Here is an 18,884-nt window from a genome sequence, read left to right on the forward strand (position 1 = left end):
GATAAGATACGACCTTCAACTCATTTCAGGAATAAACATTCCTTTTAAAACAGAACATCACATTTATTTCATTAAAAATCAAAATGATACAATGATCAGGGGATGGGAACATTTTATTTTTTCATCCAAAAAAGTTTTTTTTAGGAAAATAAATTTTTATGATGTCCCTCGTTAAATATTTTATGATGAAGAATTTGCTTTCAAATTTCAGAATTTTTTTTTCTAAGTTACAAACACTGAAATTATATCAAATATGAATGCCAATATGGTTGTACATGAACATTCATTAATAAATGATGCAGGAGCTTTATGTTCTTAAATACAACAAACCTGTCCAATGACAGTTTTCCTGTTTGATATAATACAATATACATCTATAGCACATCAAAAATTCTTTTGGTGCAATAAAATATTTTTTGGCGAACCATATTCGAAACCATAACTGTGTGGTCTAAAACGTAGAAGCTTGTAACCAAATTATGGTCTCTCAGCTATACAATAATATATGACCGCTTCCGTTTGGAAAAGAAAAGAAAAACAGGCAACTAAAAGATGGTAAAATCAGCCTGTATTGATAGCATATGAAATAATTCATATTAAGTTAAATATTAGTGAAGTCGTCGTTGTTTTTTTTTTTTAATTTCGAACATGGAGTGAATTCAATTAAAAATAATTTTGCCAAAGACAAAAAAAAAGATAGGTTCTTTAAAAATTAATCATAAAATACACCATGTATCCACAGTTCAAAATAGTAGAGAAAAGGAAAGTCCTAGATTGTATTTTCTTCTTGTCAGTAAAGAATTTTAAACCTCTCATCCAATCAGATGTGACTATGATGATAATCTTTTATTATATAAATTCAGCAATCCCCGTGTTTTCTCCATTTTCTGTTGATAACAGATTCCCATCATGTTTCGCTTAGTTTTGTTTATCTCCATTGGAATTTGTTTGTATGGGGTCCACTCTCACGATGGAGTAGACTGTCCGTACAAACCTACAGCAACAGAAAAATACAACTACATGTTAGATTTGTCAGACAATGGAGAATATTTTCTTTTCTGGAAATTTAACGACTCGCATATCACTTTTGAAGTTCACGCCAAAACCCATGGATACGTCGGGTTCGGACTGTCAACTACTGGGCGGATGTACCCAGCTGATATCGTCACTGGGTGGGTCAAACCCGATGGATCAACGGTGTTTACGGTACGTTTGTCTTATAATGAATTTTTCTTTTAAATTTAAAAAATCAGTTCTGCAAAATTAATTTAAAAATGTACAGCTGATGAAAACAACTCTTTTAACATAAGTACTTTTCTATTTTTCATCTGATTTAGTTTAGGAAACGACCATTAATTCTCCTGTATATTATTCCACAATATTTAAGTAGTCCTTTTTAAAAAGATCCCAAAGCATAAAACCACAAGTATATGATATAAAATTTACATTTCTAATATTTTTTCTTTAGATTCTTTACAAATAAGAATCTAATTAATTTTCTCATGAAGAGGCATGGATGAGTATGAATATCGCAATGGCGTTAAAAATGTAGTACAGCCATTTTTTCCCTGATAAATAACAGTTCAATGACACAATTTGTGACTAGTCGATTATATAAATTATGTAAATATAATATATGAATTTAATTTTTGAAAATTCACTAGGAACGTGAAACAACAACGCTTCACGCCGGCATATTTATCTTCAAGCGCTTATGCGCTTCATGAAATATGCCGGTGTGAAGCGTCGTGTAGTTCACGTCCATATAAATTATAAGAGGTATCTAAAACCCAGAAATATACAGATGAATCTTAATTACATGTCTATATATAAAGGCTGGGTATTGGCTAGAGATTTCGTATTGCGATATATTGCGATATTTTTAACTGTATTGCGATATGTATTGCAATATTTTCAGCAAAAATTTAAATGGTATTTTCTTATTATGTTAACTTCCTTTTTACACGTAGAATGTATATAACTATGATGAATAACAAATAAAAGATATCTTGCTGATAGAATTACAGTTATGCAACTATATACAACCATAGACAAGCTTTTGCCTTACTGTTTGGCATGATCGCAAACCTTTTTGACAACTTTTCTTTACATTTTATGATAGAATTCCTGTCAGTGAGTCCAAGCATTTTGCCGGTATATCGGTATTTCAAAATTGCAATACGTATTGCAATACGATATTTTTTGTCAACATACCGCAATATACAGGAATATCGGTATTATTGCCCAGCCCTACCGTATGTGTTTCTTTTCTTTGAGATGAAAATCTTAGTTGGTATTACTTGTAGTCAGTCCAGTTGTTTATGTATCAACTTTAACATGTTTGAGTTAGATTCAGTCAAAAATATTATGAAACAAGTTTTCTAAAGATCGCGAACAAATCAATTTTTCCTGAAGCATTAACTTTGTAAACAAATGGACTTTTTCCAACCGAAAATTAGTTGACTATTTTACATGTAGTTAAAAAACAATATATGTTTCTCCTTTTTTGTATTCATTCAAGAATTTAAGGAATGTACTTCTGCTTCAGAAAGGAACACATTTTTGGGCCCCCTTTGTAAACTTCTCTATATTTCATACAACATATATATATATATTACAAAGTCAAAATGTCGAAAAAAATTTCTATAGTACATTTAAAAAAAATAATGACGTAAATAAATACAGGAACTGCATGCAGAACAAAGTGATCCATCGAGTCATGTTCGCGCTAATGGTTACATCTGCCGGATACCTCGGATGGAATACTTGTGATCGGCTGCAGTCTATCTAGAAAAGTTTTAAGTTTCGACTATTTATCATACCCTAACACATTCTAAGCAGAATATACCGGTATTTTAGCTCAGTTTTAGCTTAATTACAGCCAGTTATTTCTGCATTTTAAAAATAAATTAACTTATAAATATGCATGTTTATTGACTCCAACTCATAATATATGTGATTTAAGTGTATAAAAACTTGAAGTGACAATCAGATAGTATCACCTATCATAAACATAAAATTTGGGTATGGGGTATGTGTTTTCGGTTTTTAAAATTTAATGTTTCGAACATTTTGAATGTAAGATTATGATAAGAAAACTTGCAACATATGTTTTTAACAAATGAACGTGATGGAAGTTTTTAAACTGCATATTTTATAAATGATAATATCTAAAAAAAAAAAAAATATTCTGAAGTCAATTGACTTTAAGAATCATCACTGATCGTTATCTTTATATTTCATTCAGAATATTTTTGTAAAGATGTTTGTTTAATTCTCAATAACTGCCCCCGTCGAATTCTCCATAACAATCTTTATGTAGGCAGTAATCCGGTTCTCCGGGCTACAAAAACAATGCAAAGCATACTTTTCTAAAACGTTCGAAAGTAAGAATTAAGTTCAGTGTAACATATTTAATGGATTTTTATTTATTTATTCATTTATTTATTTTGCCTTTTAGGATCGCTTTAGTTCCGGGCACTTTCTACCCGAGAAGGACGCATCACAAGACTACATACTTCTCAGGGCGGAAGAAAATGAATTCGGCACTGTTCTTAAATTCGTGCGTGCTCTCGACACATGTGACTCAAAGGATATTACAGTTTCTGTAAGTCTTTTATTCAGTAAAAAAGTGTTTGATATATTTTTTTTTTATTAAGATTAATATTTTTGAGTATGGAATATTATTTTTCATTGTTTATTACATGTATATTAACTATGCGATTAAAAAAAAACTAAGAGCGACGATATGTTTTCCGTTATTATTTTAATTTCCTTTCGTAAACCTAATGTAGCATGACACTTTGAGGGTCATTTACGCCTACCACCCAGATGATCCTGAGTCCGACGACAGTTTATCTTATCACGGGGGCTCCAGGCGGGGGTTCAAAAGTGCTCGGCTACTGGAGGCTCGGGCCGAGATTCCTCAACTACCTGAGGACGTTAAATATTTTGACTTTCTCAACGGCATCAACGGAGAAAACAACCTGGTATGTATGAATTACTAAAGGGGAGCAAACTTTAATGGGATTAGACAGTGAATTATTACACAGCTTTGAAAGAAGACTCCTTAATTTAACGTCCAATATCATACTACTTTTTTTTTTAAATTCTTTCTGCATCGAATGAAAACTGTAGAATCTTTTTAGTCAGCAGACGTACATGTACAAACACACCTGACCACTCTTGCCACAAATAAAAATCAAAAGTGTCTCAAAAATAGTAAAACAAAAATGCACTAAATTCGAAAATTAAAATTCTACGAAAATGATACCTTTGGAAAAGCTTAAATCTCTTCCAGTTTCACTTGTTTTGCAGTTATTAATTCGTGAACAAAATGAAAAGTTTATCCCTTTAATTTGTACTAAAAAGACCTATAGCGTATGTCTGCAAGCAAGCTAGAGAAATTAATACAATTAAGGCTTAATTTATCAGAATTTTTCATAGGAACAACCTTAACTAACTTTAAATGAATTTTATTAATTGTCTTTTAAGTTTAAAGTTCCAGCAAAGGACACCTTCTATCACTGCACTACTTTCAACATGCCCGACATCGGTGGTAAACGTCACGTGATCAGGGTGAGTGGCAGAGTTTATTTCGAACACTCTTATCAACTGTTTTCATTTTCTTGATTCTCATCAAAATAGTTTAATGCGAAATCCAAAAACATTGTTACAGTACGATCCAGTTTTGACTCCTGGAAACGAAAAAATAGTACACCATGTTGTTTTATACCGCTGTCGCGGAGAGGAACCAAATTTAGCCCATATGGATTATGACTGCTATGAACTCACTAAAGAATACCGCCCTCAGTGTCGATCCGTCTTCTTGATGTATGAAATCGGTGCAGGCGTAAGTATAAATGGGGTTCAGGTTTTTTTTTTGACAAGTTCTTCTTAAATGATAATTTACTAAATAAATCAAAAACAAATCAATCTCTGGAAGTTTTAATTTGAAGTTGAAATATTTCCTCTAGATATCCTGGGGTTACTTCAAAAGTTGATTATACGTGTAATGTAAAATTACAAATTTGTTAATCACTAATGTGACAGAAACTCTTATTTTGTAAAGGGAAGCAAATTCGATTTTAAAGACTTAGACATCTAAAACTAACCAAATATATGAAAGTAGACAGGGAAGAGGGTCCATTCTCCCACTTCTTTCTCTTCTTCCTTCTCTCTCTCTGTTCAGCCTTATCTTCCTCTTTTCTCCTCCATCCTTCCACTCCTTTTTATATAAGTCTGCTCCCAAACCCAGCTCTAATTTTACGTTATCTCACCTTTGTCAACTAAAGTTTACTGACAGAAACAGATCCGTATCAAATGTTTCCTGATTGATGCACTGAATGTAAATTTTTATCGCCCACTAAGGTTTATTGGTTCCATTTTAGTCCTTTATTTGGCCGGAGTATACTGGGATGTCATTGGGAGCGGAAGGTGACCCGACATTTTTCGTCATGGAGACCCATTACTCCAACCCAGACTTAAGAGATGGTAATACATGTATAATTAAAGTTATTAATTAGGTAGTGATGACTAAATTTTATGTCAGTAACAAAACTCGCCAAGATTTATGAGAGTTGTCTCTTGTTACAGATATTTTGGACAATTCGGGAATTCGAATCTTCTACACAAATAAGTTGCGTCAGTACGAGGCTGGAGTGATGGAAACAGGAATGGAAATAACTCTTACTCAATTTATTCCACCACACGAGTCCCAGTTCCTGTCAGAAGGCATTTGTTCACCTGAGTGTCTCAAAATGGTGTGTAAAAATGAGAGATATATTTTTCATTAACAAATATTAAATAAATATGGACATTTTTAAAACATCTTGTCTATTAATAACCAGGGTTTTCTTGACTACTCCAGGGATTACCAAACGCCACAGATGAAATTAAAGTATTTGCTCTTTTCCATCACTCACATCTACTTGCTAATGGAATGAAAACGAGGCTTATACGCAATGGAGTGGAACAACCGCCAATTGCAAACGACGAAAATTACGACTTCAATTTCCAAGCAGCTAACGTTTTGCAGAAAGAAATAACAATTAAATCGGTCAGTGTAAAACGCAAGGCCTCCATTCTTACACAAATGTTCAATATTCAGATGAAATTGTTTCTTTGGTTGAATTATATGCTTATCATGACGGAATTTTCCTTCAATGACAGGGTGACAGTTTAATTATAGAGTGTAACTACAACTCTAAAACACGGACCAATGTTACAATGGTAAGGTGCAAACATATATCAGTAAAGGCAAAATAAGAATTGTCAGGATTATCTGACATATTTTTAACTTCCTATATTCTTTTAAAAAATCATTGTAGAAAATAAGATTTTGCAAAAAACTGCCATATTCTTTTTTTTTGGTTCTGTGTCTTTAGGGAGGACTTGCCATCACAGATGAAATGTGTCTCTCCTTTTTAATGTACTACCCAAAAATCCCGGTCGATGCATGTCTGAGTTCCCCCGCCCATGACGCCCCGTCCGATTTTGCCATGGACCAAATGACCATGTATCTAAAACACGTAGATCATCACTATGACAATCAAATGAATCAACTCACAAACTTGATCAACCATATTGACTGGATGGACCCCTCCGTGAGGTCAAAGTTCAGGAACAAATCACGCATGTCCGGTTTTGACAATCAATGTTTCTATAGAGGCAAAAAGGTAATATCTGGTTTAAAACTCTATACTTGCTACGTGCACTGTTATACAGGAATTCAAAGGAATGGGTATGATAAAAACTGGCAAAAGGTATGTCTATGATTAAACAGACACTCTCTAAAGGCATGTCTATGATTAAACAGACACTCTCTAAAGGTATGTCTACGATTGAACAGAAACTCTCTAAAGGTATGTCTACGATTGAACAGAAACTCTCACAAGGTATGTGTATAATTGAATAGAAATGTCTGAAAGTAGAAGTAAGTTTGAAGACTTTCTTACAGTAAGTAGCACATATGTTTGAGCTGAAAAGGTACGTACATTTTAATATGACATGTAGAACAAAAGTTTCAAAATACCTGTTCACATTAGAACAAAAATATTCTTAGATGCAAGCTATGTCATAAGATCTCCAAATGTTTACTGTTTATAAGCTCACCAAAGGTGTACTGTTTATACCATCTCCATATGGGTGTACTGTTTTTTTTTAATATAAAATCTTAGATATCTGGAATGCTTGAATTAGAAAAAATAAAATAATAAAAAAAAACCAAGCACATGTTTAACATGATTAACCTGTAATTACTTATTGCTGAGTTCATAATAGGTAGGGTGTAATCCTATTAAACAGCCATCAAAATTTGATCGTCTTGAATGCATTCAAAATAAAAAAAGTCAACTCTTTTTTGAACAGGTGCTTGGTGATTACTTCAGAAGACCAGAGGTCAAAGTTCCATACACAAATCCCAAGTCCAGTTGTGAAAAAGTAGACATCTGAGATTATCCAAAGGGGAAACATTTGATTGCAATATACACCATATGTGATTTTTTTCAAACTAAAATGTGTTATAAATGCATCATGTAATCGTGAATTACACTGAAGATTACATTGTATTGCTGATTCGCAGTGAAGAAGACTTTTATCCCAAAATAATATTTTAACTATACTCAACTATCTTTGTTCAATAAAAATACTTTATTCCAGAATATCACAGCATATACACCCATTTGATTATTCTACTGATACACATATAAATATTCAATTAATGTTGAGCTGCCGGTTTAGAGATACTTTTTGAAAATAAAACCGAATTTTTCACCATTTCCCCACTCCTGTCCCTTCAGAGATGGAGAATCTTCGGTTTTCCACCCATTCAAATGATCGCACATGTATTTCTATCCGCTACGTGAGGATCGTACAGTGACCCCCGGGCTTTGTACCCCTGTGACGACCCCCGGGCCTCCAGGACCCTCCTGTTTTCCTCCGTTAGTTTACTGTATTCTTTACTGTTTCTTGCTTTGTCGATGTTCTTGGAGAGCTCAAACAAACACCAGTTAACCAGGTTTACTGTGTGAAATGGCTACAGAAAAAAAAACGAAACGCATTTGATCTCTTGACAGATGGTAAAAATAATAAAATTTACATTGTAAATGAAGAGTTTAAATATTCATTCAAGAAGACATGAAGACTTTAACAGGATTGAAAGAGATTTCCCACTTCATGATATACAATGTATTTTTAACATTGTCCAAAATTTACAAAAATACTCGGTATTAAAAATATTATACACCTATTTACTGGCTATGAGGACAATAGCAAGTTTATCGTTCCCCAAGACAGCAAATATTTCCCGAGGCGAAGCCGAGGGAAATAGTTGATGTCGAGGGGGACGATAAACTTGCTTTTGTTCGAATAGTCAGTAAATAAGTGTTTTATTATACCGAAGCAGTCTTTACTTGTGTTACGTCACAATCTGGATAAAACCAGAAGAGTTCCGAGATGAAAAGCGAGGGAAACAGAATGCTGCCGGTGAATAGTTTAATGACTATTTCACCATGGGCAAATAGCACAAAAACTATTCCACGGTAGGGGCTGTTTGGAAAAAATAGCAGGTTTATTTGTCATATTTTTTTTATAGAAAAAAATTCACAGAGGTATAATAATAGATAATTATTAGCTTTCGATTTTCTGGCAAATTATATTCAGAACAGATGTTTTGATGTTTCTTTGCCTTACGACAGACTATGCCAGTAAGTCTGAACCACCAAGATATAAAATGATTTACCTGAACACAAAGTAGCACTTGGAACACTAGATCCGCCCTTTTCTTTAACGTCCATGACCGTGCTTTCTGTGCTATACAGTATTCACATATCGTCAGTAGACGTTTCTGACAGTACATATCCGCTATCTTTAACACTTCTAATACATCAGCACTCTCAAAATCCACATGATCAGAGTACAAATAATCCAAAAACAACAGAAAACTCTCTGTTGTCATATTCGGGATTTCTATTTCCGTCAATTCGGATTTCGATTCTATAAAGTTCCCTGAAAACATTCTAGTCATGACTTCACATCTGGTTGAAAGCACAGCTTTATTGGCATAAAGTCTTTTACCTGGAAAAAAGGAAATGAATGACACTAAATTATATTTTCTGTAATCATTGATAATACACTGTAACTGCCATTATCAAATCATTCTCCCCCATTTTATTCACATTATCATTTAAAAGATATCTTGGAAAAAAATTAATTCTGTTTGATGACAACTATATTTTTAAGATGATTTATGGTTCAAAGTCGTTCTGGTAAACAATGCATGATATTGTAATACAAATAGATGTTATCGTGCTTGATTTTATAAGTTGTACGAACCTTTGACTACAAACACCACGTCAGCAGTGTCCACACAATTCAGGAACAAGTCCCGCATTCTTTGTCCTGTCCGGTCACAAATTGTACTGCAGAGGCTGGGATTCAGATATTCTCTTTCATTCAGAATATTTTCACAAATACATTTCAGTTCAATCAATTCAAACATCCTAGCAACATTGATCAGATCCATGGCTAGTTCACGTCGCTCTTCCTCTTGACTGTGTTGAAACACAGAACCTGGAATTAATTTTAATCAGGCCAGTTTTGGAATATGAAAATTAAAAAGGTTTTTAGTCTTCTTGCAAATAGGTTTGAATTGATGGTTATCATCGTATTACCAGTATATAGAAACTCCATTAAAATCTTGAACACTTCCGGTGAAATTGAGCTCTCAATATGAATCGTGGAATGTCTGGATTTCTTATCCCGAGAGAAAGAAGACACTGGAGAGGCTATACTAGTAAATATCTAAACAAAATATATGGATTTATTTTCCATTATGGATACAAAGATTGCTTCAAAATCGTGAGATAAGGTGCATTAGGAAGTTTTAAGTGTCTTTTTTTTTTATTTATACATAATTTTATGTAAGTGTCTTTAATTTATCACATATCATACTCTAATTATGTCTCCAAAACCAGAGACGACTGGAAATTAAAACTGACCTTTTCTGTCTGAAACAATTTACAGAAAAATCCGGAAGCTGAACACAGAATAACCTGGTGGGCATTAAAATGGTGATCTTGTACTAGAAATGTGACGTCATAATGCTTGCCATCCAATAGAGTCTCTAACCATTCCTCAGGAAATGTTGAAGATTCGATTTCAAAATCTGGAGGAACTTCTGAAAAATACAGTGTCAATGACTTTGAAGCATACAGATGGACAATCAAAAATGTATCACAAAGAATGCTAAAATTTAAAAAATTGGTATAGTTGAAAATGTCTAGTGTCTACCTCCATTTGGATTTTGATGGGCAAGAGAAATATCCATTTAAGTTCTATACTGAGTATTTATTTTTGATCTATAGTTTATGACAATGAGTTAAGCTGACTTCAACTCAATTTTCTAAAAGGTACATCAAATGACAGATTTCTTTAAAGGATGAGTCTACCTGGCGGTCGGACCATTTGCACGTGGACGTTAGACCGGGAACTACCAGGTATGCAGAAACAGACAGATGTGGAGTTCTCTCCCCGGTCAAGGTTCAAATCGGCATACCTGACCTGTTTATAGAGAGATTTACACCCTAAGGCTCTTAATTCTTCTTAAAGAATCAGAGGAAAAATATTTCATAACCATAACATCGTATAATATGAATTTTATTCACTCTTCCTACTATATTCATTTCATTTGCATTAACTTACTATTCTGGGGCTAAATTGTCGCTTTTATAAATGTTCCTTAGGATACCAATGCTTTATAATTCCTATAAACTTACAGCTAAGTTGAAGCAATCTGTTACCCCCTCCGACAACAGAGCGCTAGTCTCGCAGTATAAATAATTATGTTGATCCGCCACCGCGCTTCCTTCTGCATAGGTCACGTGATTTGTTGCTGAAACTGAGGGATAAGACCGAAGATCTGCGAACACAAATAGTCATAACATACACATTCATTATTCATTTGAAAATGCATCTGCAGACTAATTCTTATAATGTTAAAGGAATGTGCATGCATTGCACGCAGCAAGCATAAAATCAGCGACCAGTTACTAAGTACGTTATCCATAATGAAATGCTTAATATTGTTCTCGAAATATTTTGAAGAGCAAATATTGTGGACGGTCGGGATATGTTTATTTTCATTGAAAACACTTTAAGTCTTATCTACCTTACCGGTTTTACAGGCTACCAGGACCACGGGGACGTAAGGGAAGCTGGTCCTGAGTTGAGGGAGCCATTTCTGTACCAGAGAGGTGAAGGAGTGTCGGTCATCCACTGAGAAACACAACACGAACACGTCCGAGGTCAGACTAGGGGTGGGGGAGTGTAGCTGCTCACACTGCTCTATCTAATTTCATTATCAATCAGAAACAGGATTTTTTGACATTTCACAGACAGACAAAAGGGAAGTGAAATTACTCCAAAAATGTTTGGGATTTGTTAAAAAAAATAATCATATATACATGCGCTAAAGTTTAATTCATGATATAAAAAAAATGTTTAGCGAATTTTTATGAATAAATAAAATTGAGGTCAGAGACCTTTACAGAGCATGACTAAAAAGTATGCTTTTTTACAAATAAATTAATAATTTCCTGTCAACATGATACCTTCAATAGATCTTCAAGTTTAATGACCACTTAGAACTGTCATACTTTATGTTTTTGGAGTTATTAGTACTACTACTTACCTTTTTCGTGTCCCATACAGAATAGGTGTAAGATTTCCCGTCAATCCGCGTTCTGACAATTGTTGGATCCGCCAACTGAGGAACTTTCCGATATGGGAACTTGTGTTTGGTCTTCACCAGAATGAGGCTGGTTTTCCCCACGGAGTCCCCACCCAGAACCACAACCTTTAGACAATTTTCCATTCCTGAAATGCGTATAATACAATAGCAATTTGATAAGGTTGGTCACCATAACAATTAACAGATCATAATTCCACGTGAAAATGCAGGTGTGCCACATTTACGGAGAGCAGGAATCTAGAAATCTGTCCTCTCACCTCAATCATGACCCGGACTGATTTTTTTTTTCTTTATTGATGAAATTGTGGTAGTATGGTCGATTGGTTATGTTCAATAGCCGTGAGAAATATAGCGATATTCTGTTTGTAAACAAAACCACATTTCTTTGTTGACAATCACAACAATATGGACAGAGGAGAAATGAGCTTATCCTAATCTCCTACCATTACGTAAAATCATAGATAAACAGAGTTAGTAGATATAAAGAATAGCAGTGGGGGTCACTTACCGGGTTATAATGAAAAAAGAGAGTATAGAATTAAACATTTTCACATATCCATGCGGTATACATTAATACATGTATACATACATAGAATTCGCGCCACACTGTCCATCGCCTTCAATTAAGAAAAGGACTTTTAAATTATTGATTTTTAAGTTTTATGTGTATCTTTACAGCTTACCTTTATTTCTGAATTACTTAAGAACATATTTTCAAAATTCCTCACACTCGCAAAATGTTTACATATTTTATCAGTTCGTGGCTTGGTGCCCATAAAAAATTTCATCAAATTCAGTGTTCTCTTTATCAAGTATTTTACGTAAAATGACCGGTCGCTAGCCAAGTATAATGTACTGTATATGTAAATGTAGATCAAGAGATAAGTTGGTCAGATTGTCCCTTTGGCTACCTATTATTACAATGCCATGAATAATTAGTATCTCGCCACATTTGTCTTATAGTCTAGAGTTATCTATCTTGCATATACATTCTCAGAATTAGCAATTTATGAACGTTGGTTGATTTTTTTACATATATACACAACTGTATCTGTGATAAGATAAATTATTATCAATCAATCATCGTTACCACATTGGATTTCTTCATATGACTACATATACGCGCTTTAATAATGTTCATTCACACTTTCATATTTGTGTCACTCGGGTTACCGGAATCTACGTTTGACCTACGCTGGAGGACAAAATGGATAAAATGTTTACAAATGGGTATCTCCAATCCACCATGTACACAAAATCCCAACAGAATGGATCTGGATTTTAAATTGTTTCAAAATACGTAATTAAGTATAGATACTTACATGTCCACATAATCATGTACTATATCCTGAATTAGGTCACCAGGTGAAATATAAAAAAAAAACCCGGCAACAATTATCAAGGGCGGTGTTCAACTAAGACATGGAGGAATTTTTGTAACACAGCACACAGGGCAAAATACGATCTTTTTAATTTTGACTTTTCTACCTCTGGTGTCTCAGTTGAGCGGGTATAATACATGACATTGTATATATCTATTTGTCCCCTCCACGGACCAATAGGAATAGAGTTTATATGTATAAACCAGCCTTTACATCATATCTCGAAAATTCCTTCGTTTCAATGTTGCACATGGCCGTAGGAACCGGGGGAGGGGGCACGGGGAAGGCCGATATATAGAATACTATACTTTTTTTTGGCTTGTCAAAGAATTTGTGGTAGTTGATAGGTTGATATCATAGTGCCCCCAACTGAAAATGTATGGTTGTGCCCCCCCCCCTCCCTTCACTGAAATTGCTTCCTTCGCGGGGCTTGTTGCACATATCAAGTATTCCTCCACTTTTTAAGAACAGCGGTCAGTATGTTTTCTCATGTGGCTAAAATATTAAGAACTCTGTCAGATTACAGAACTGAATGATAAATATATTATATTAATTAAGTAGCACTGGCATTTATCTTGGTAGAGTGGCGCATGTCACTTTAGAACAGAGGGAAGATTAATGCTTCTTGCTAAAATTTGTCTTAATTTGGACATTTTCAGCGTTTTGGTAAGCATTTATTTATTCATACTTTATTTTCTCTCCAATGAGAATTAAATGAATACATGTACATACATGCAGTTACATGTAAAGCATACAATATTATAAATACATACACATAGAACACAAAATATTACTCATATTATGCAAATAGCTGCAGATATGTAGCTCGCTGGTCTAAAAAGGAAATGGGATGGACAGAGCGGTACAGTGCCACCCATTGACACAAAGTGGATATTAATTACGCACAAAAAATTGCGCTGTATCTTGAATTATTTCTCCATATATTTCAAGATATTCCTAACATTCTCTTTTGCTACTTTCCCTCATGCACGGTTAGTTACATTTTGAAAATGACAGTGCATGTATATATACAAACTTTTCGATGGTCTAAATTTCATACCCAGTAGAGCAATTAATAACTGTTTGGGGGAATTTTTTGTTTTCGAAGTTAGTAAGAGAATATGCTATGAACACACGGTTAGTAAAATTTTAAGATGGAAGCTTAAATAAAAGGAGAAATATAAATCGAGAAAACAGCGCATTTTTTTTTTGTGCGCAATTTTACACTTTCTTCAAAGAGTGGCACTGTATATCTCTCTGGCCGTCCATCCCTTTCAGACCAGCGAGCTACAGATCTGCAGCTAATTATCCAAAATGACATAAAACACAAGGAGAGGGTGATAAATAACAGAAATAAATCAAGAATTTGCATATATTTACAGAATTCAATTTTACTTAAACACAAGCAAAAGTGACTCGCATAAATTTTATATCAAATTCACATGAATTTTATGTGAATTCTTTGCATGACAAAGAGACGAAAAACAAGACATGTGAAAGGATTTATGTGAAAACTTCATGAAATTTTGACATAACTTTCATATGAATTTTCAGTGAAGAGCACATAAATATCATGCAATTAAGAAAACCCACATGAAAGATCTAAAAAAAAAAGTGAATATCATACAAACCAATTCACATGATATTCGCATGAAAAATATTTTTATGAATTTTTACATGATTTTCGCACATTTTTCAAATAAAAAAGAAAATCACCACTTTCCCCTGTGTAGCCAGTTTGGTTTTGTAAATGTATATCTGTTACTGGTGGATTTGAGATTAAAGGGCCCGATTGTAGTATGTGGCAACATTTCCGATGTTTCGAAAGTTGAAAAAAAAAAATTAATGGTAATTCTGATATTGAATTAAGGGAATTGCATCCAAATTCAAAAAGAAATATCTATCATCTTTTCTCAATAATTTGTATAGACAATAGGCAATAGTTTTTTCTCATAAACTGTAACAACATTAACAGTATAGAGAGGACATTACAAACATGAAATACGTATTTCTTTAAGCAAAATTAAATTTGCCTGTGTAGAATTTAATCAACCGTAATAAATGTCTTTACGTTGAATATATAGTTGCATCTAAAACAGGGTGGTATGCCCCTATGGGAGAAGATTTTAAATTTATGATATGCGTTGAATATGTCTCCGAATGATATATTATTTAAATGTTTACATTTTGGATCTTGAAGGGCATGGAACCGATAGGAAATATTCCAGTACAAATTTTTTTAATGAATTTAAAAAAGAAAATACTGGTAAAGGTTGCTACTCCGTTTCTAATTGGTGCAACTAATTATAGTACATTAAGTGAAAAGGAATTGGGAGTAATTTAGAAATAAAGTTTTCATACTAGTTACATGTAAATGCAACAAGAACATTCTTTAAACATTTTTTTAAACTACTTATTTTTTTAAATATTGTTTAATGTAATTCCAAATATGTTTGTAAGCTTTTCATATTTTTTTCTTTATAATTATATGTAAGGTTTTTTTTAAAATATATATGATGACCGTCAAGCAAAAACTACCCTTAAGTCAAAAATTTTACATTTTGAGGTGTTTAGTGATCCTGATAGAAAAATTTCTCCTTTTTAAAATGATATATAACAGGTCATTATGCATAAACTAAAAATAAGAGAAAATTTAAAATAAATAATACAAATTTTATGTCATGACGCTGTGTTTTATCGGATAACGTCATTTATTTTGTTCTCACATTTCCATGGTTGCGTTGTAAAAACTGCACAAGAAAAATCACCTCGGACTACATATGGCATTACATATGAGATTATTATTTAATTACATATGTTATTGTGCTGTTTTATGATCGATAATTTTAGCATTTTCAGAAGAATTTCAGATTTCTATAACACCCCCCCCCCCGCCTTAAAAAAGAGATCCCAGACAAGAGATATCATTTTATTTTGTTTCTTGTTTAATTTGTTTTTTTTTTAAAATCTTTTTTCAGCTTATTTTTTAATTTTTTTTTTTGGGGGGGGGGGAAATTTTATTGTGCCTTTATATGGACTATAATTGTAAAGATCTCGGCGGAATACACAGATTCTAATACTAGAGGCTTTTATGCCCCCATCCCCCCTCCCCACCGAAAAAAGCTTACGAAGTTCAGATCAGCTTAATTTTTTGTATGCCTTTTTTGTTTCAGAAGTTTTATTGCGCCCTTTAATATTTTATGATTGATAATTGAACATTTTCAGGATATATCGAGTCGACATATGCATGAAAGTAACTGTTGCTAATTTATAATACATCGTCGATATATCTAAATGTGTAAGGCCACAGAAAATGTTTTCTGCTTCTAATGTATAAGCTTTTGAATAAATTTGTGAATACAAAAAATAGGTCTGCTAGTAACAGGGGTTCTAATAACAAACGGCCTCACCATTTTCCAGAGAGAGAGAGAACGACCAATCAATACATTACTTCACATATGAATTAAATCAAGCCGTTCGTCTAAAATACTTTCTGTCCTTGTGTGTTTTTTTTAAATGATAACATTATTATGCTCGAGCTCCGGAATTTATTGCAGCCCGGAGGACCGGGCTGCTCTATACATATAAGTTTAAGTGTTGGTATATGGGGATTGAGGTGGGAGAAGTTATTCAGAATTAAAAGTTTTCTAAACATTAAAAAGATTGTTAATCAGAATGTTCTTTCCCTTTATAAATTACGGGATACACAATATATTTACTTCCATAAAGTGAATCTGTAAAAATATATATGTTTTTCATATTTAATATATAAAGTTGCCTATCATTTACTATCGAAAAAACGACAGGTCCCCTATTTTAGAACATCGAATTTTACTTATCGCATAAAAACGTAAAAACGTACCTTACACAGTTCGTATTTTATATTCTTAAAGTGAAAGACATTTTTGAAAATAGGTGATGCATGTGTCTGGTTTCAATTTATATTTTATGCAGCCAACATTTACTTGAGGAATTGATAAAGTTTAAAAGGGTATCGTTTTTATTCGATTTTCATCCGACTATAAGTTTTCAAGATATTCTCGACTATCGTCTCCATCATTTAGACGCATGCCTTTTTCACACATATCGAAGCGGTTTGATGATCAAGACTCATTTCCATTGTTTACTTTATTTATTTCCCGGGCGACAATTGATGGTTACGTCAATGTTTTCTTGTTCTTATTTGGAGCAGTTTGGAGGAGAAGATTCGATTGCATCTTTCTATTATTTTCGCACAAATGGCTCTAAGAGCTTTAAAAAGATATCATCCTCTCTAGCCGTCATTACTCTTATCACTGGAAACAGAGGGACAAGATTTGCTGAAGAAACACTGCATTAAAGACGCAAATAATACAGATCGCTGTAATATAATTTTTATCCAGCGAAACTTTCGGCACTGAACTTCGTTATCCCGTAAACGGAAGGAAGCCCTCCTCCTTATTTGCTGAAAATGTGACTTTCTTAGACATGGCGCTCTTCCTTGTGGTGGAAAACAAGCTCTCTACGCAATCAACTTCTCAGTGTCTTTATAGTTTCCTTACTAAAGCAATTCCAACATCCAACTTTTATCAAGGTACAGCACTTGCATACGAAGTAATGTTATTGACCGATAGCAAGTCATTATATTCTCCATGATAAATAAATACCTGTTTTTAGGAATAGAAGAATTAATTGACAATGTGTTTAAAACTGATTGATTATAGATGACAATTTTGCTAAAATTAAGACACAATTAAAACCTGACCTACATGATTACATGTACTTGTTTCAGCTATGCAGATAAAAATGCATTATCAGAAGTGAATTCGGAATTAGCAGTGTGGTTGGGGTCCAATTTTTTTTTTATGAATAATAATTATCAGGATGAATATTTCCGCATAGGAATAAGTTTTTAAAACGTAAAATTTAGAGACAAGTCATGGAGTGTGTGATGTCTGCTACTTTCTCTATAAAGCACGGTACCGTAAAGCACGCGTTTCGTGCATCCCTCCTCCTGGTGTGACATACATTTTTATTTTTTAAAGAAATGACATCTGAAGCATTGTCACAACTACACTTTTAAATAACACTCGATTTCGCCTAATCTAGGAAGTTTCCCGTGAAATATATCATCGGAAACAATGACCAAAATGTATAATCCTCTCACATTAATTCTGAAGAGAGCTAAAATGCGGATCGACAGTGGCATGAGATGATTCGTGCAAAAATGCAGTATTGAAACAATCCTTTTTTTGAGAGAGAGAGAGAGAGAGTTACATGTACTAAGTACCATGCATGGCCAAATATGTACTGCAAAACACAGTAGGTCAACTTGGCATACATGTACGTGGTGCGGAAGTAAAAGCGCATAAGAATAGTCCAGTGCATAAGAATGCACCTGTCGCAAATCTGTAGAGAGGGGTGCAGCGCTTGTACAAACAGCCTTGAATGGTGTTAATCCCACTGCATACCTACTTCCTGCTGGCTGAGCGAGACCATACTTTCGGCATAATTCAGAATAAACTTCATTTTGCTGTGATTGCAAGGTAGAAGGAGGAAAATACCCCAAAAGCACGCCGACAAACTCCTAGAAGTTTCTAATAAAATTGTACAATTGTGGTTTGATTGGTCGATTAAATGACACATTGAAATAGCTTACAGTTGTTAGCCACATGCAAAATATTTACATCAGTTTCAAGTGTTATTTGAATCAAAGGCATTTAATTAATTTTATTTCTACGACCTCATCAAAGTTATAATTGTTTTAACCCACC

The 18,884-nt window shown here is 33.6% G+C and overlaps 2 protein-coding genes across 2 annotated transcripts; one reads left to right on the forward strand and one right to left on the reverse strand.

Annotated features, from left to right (window-relative positions):
* The first annotated feature begins 909 nt into the window (after positions 1-909).
* LOC133186524 (DBH-like monooxygenase protein 1 homolog) lies at positions 910-7,452 on the forward strand. The gene is made up of 11 exons (XM_061321757.1): positions 910-1,206; positions 3,461-3,607; positions 3,795-3,989; positions 4,495-4,578; positions 4,679-4,852; positions 5,391-5,493; positions 5,596-5,762; positions 5,870-6,058; positions 6,172-6,231; positions 6,387-6,677; positions 7,369-7,452. The coding sequence occupies exons 1-11, from the start codon at positions 910-912 to the stop codon at positions 7,450-7,452; spliced, it is 1,791 nt and encodes a 596-aa protein (XP_061177741.1).
* A 207-nt stretch (positions 7,453-7,659) lies between these two features.
* Positions 7,660-13,247, reverse strand: LOC133186813 (rho-related protein racA-like). The gene is made up of 10 exons (XM_061322147.1): positions 13,072-13,247; positions 11,690-11,874; positions 11,173-11,347; positions 10,776-10,918; positions 10,449-10,560; positions 9,999-10,177; positions 9,672-9,801; positions 9,334-9,570; positions 8,741-9,075; positions 7,660-8,035 (listed from the first exon to the last, which is right to left on the reverse strand). The coding sequence occupies exons 2-10, from the start codon at positions 11,870-11,872 to the stop codon at positions 7,829-7,831; spliced, it is 1,701 nt and encodes a 566-aa protein (XP_061178131.1). The 5' UTR covers positions 11,873-11,874; positions 13,072-13,247; the 3' UTR covers positions 7,660-7,828.
* Between the last annotated feature and the right edge of the window lie 5,637 nt (positions 13,248-18,884).

This window comes from Saccostrea echinata, unplaced genomic scaffold (genome assembly GCF_033153115.1).
Source record: "Saccostrea echinata isolate AGI-Se365-2 ecotype Australia unplaced genomic scaffold, CSIRO_AGI_Sech_v1 ptg000014l, whole genome shotgun sequence".
NCBI classification, from domain to species: Eukaryota; Metazoa; Mollusca; class Bivalvia; order Ostreida; family Ostreidae; genus Saccostrea; species Saccostrea echinata.

Excerpts from the sequence above, each read along its gene's own strand:
- LOC133186524 (XM_061321757.1), top strand. The coding sequence starts at position 910 with ATGTTTCGCTTAGTTTTGTTTATCTCCATTGGAATTTGTTTGTATGGG. Across the intron at positions 5,763-5,869 it reads CACCTGAGTGTCTCAAAATG|GGATTACCAAACGCCACAGA; the intron begins GTGTGTAAAAAT and ends TGACTACTCCAG. Across the intron at positions 6,678-7,368 it reads GTTTCTATAGAGGCAAAAAG|GTGCTTGGTGATTACTTCAG; the intron begins GTAATATCTGGT and ends TTTTTTGAACAG.
- LOC133186813 (XM_061322147.1), bottom strand. The coding sequence starts at position 11,872 with ATGGAAAATTGTCTAAAGGTTGTGGTTCTGGGTGGGGACTCCGTGGGG. Across the intron at positions 9,802-9,998 it reads AATTGTTTCAGACAGAAAAG|ATATTTACTAGTATAGCCTC; the intron begins GTCAGTTTTAAT and ends TATTTTGTTTAG. Across the intron at positions 9,571-9,671 it reads AATGGAGTTTCTATATACTG|GTTCTGTGTTTCAACACAGT; the intron begins GTAATACGATGA and ends AATTAATTCCAG.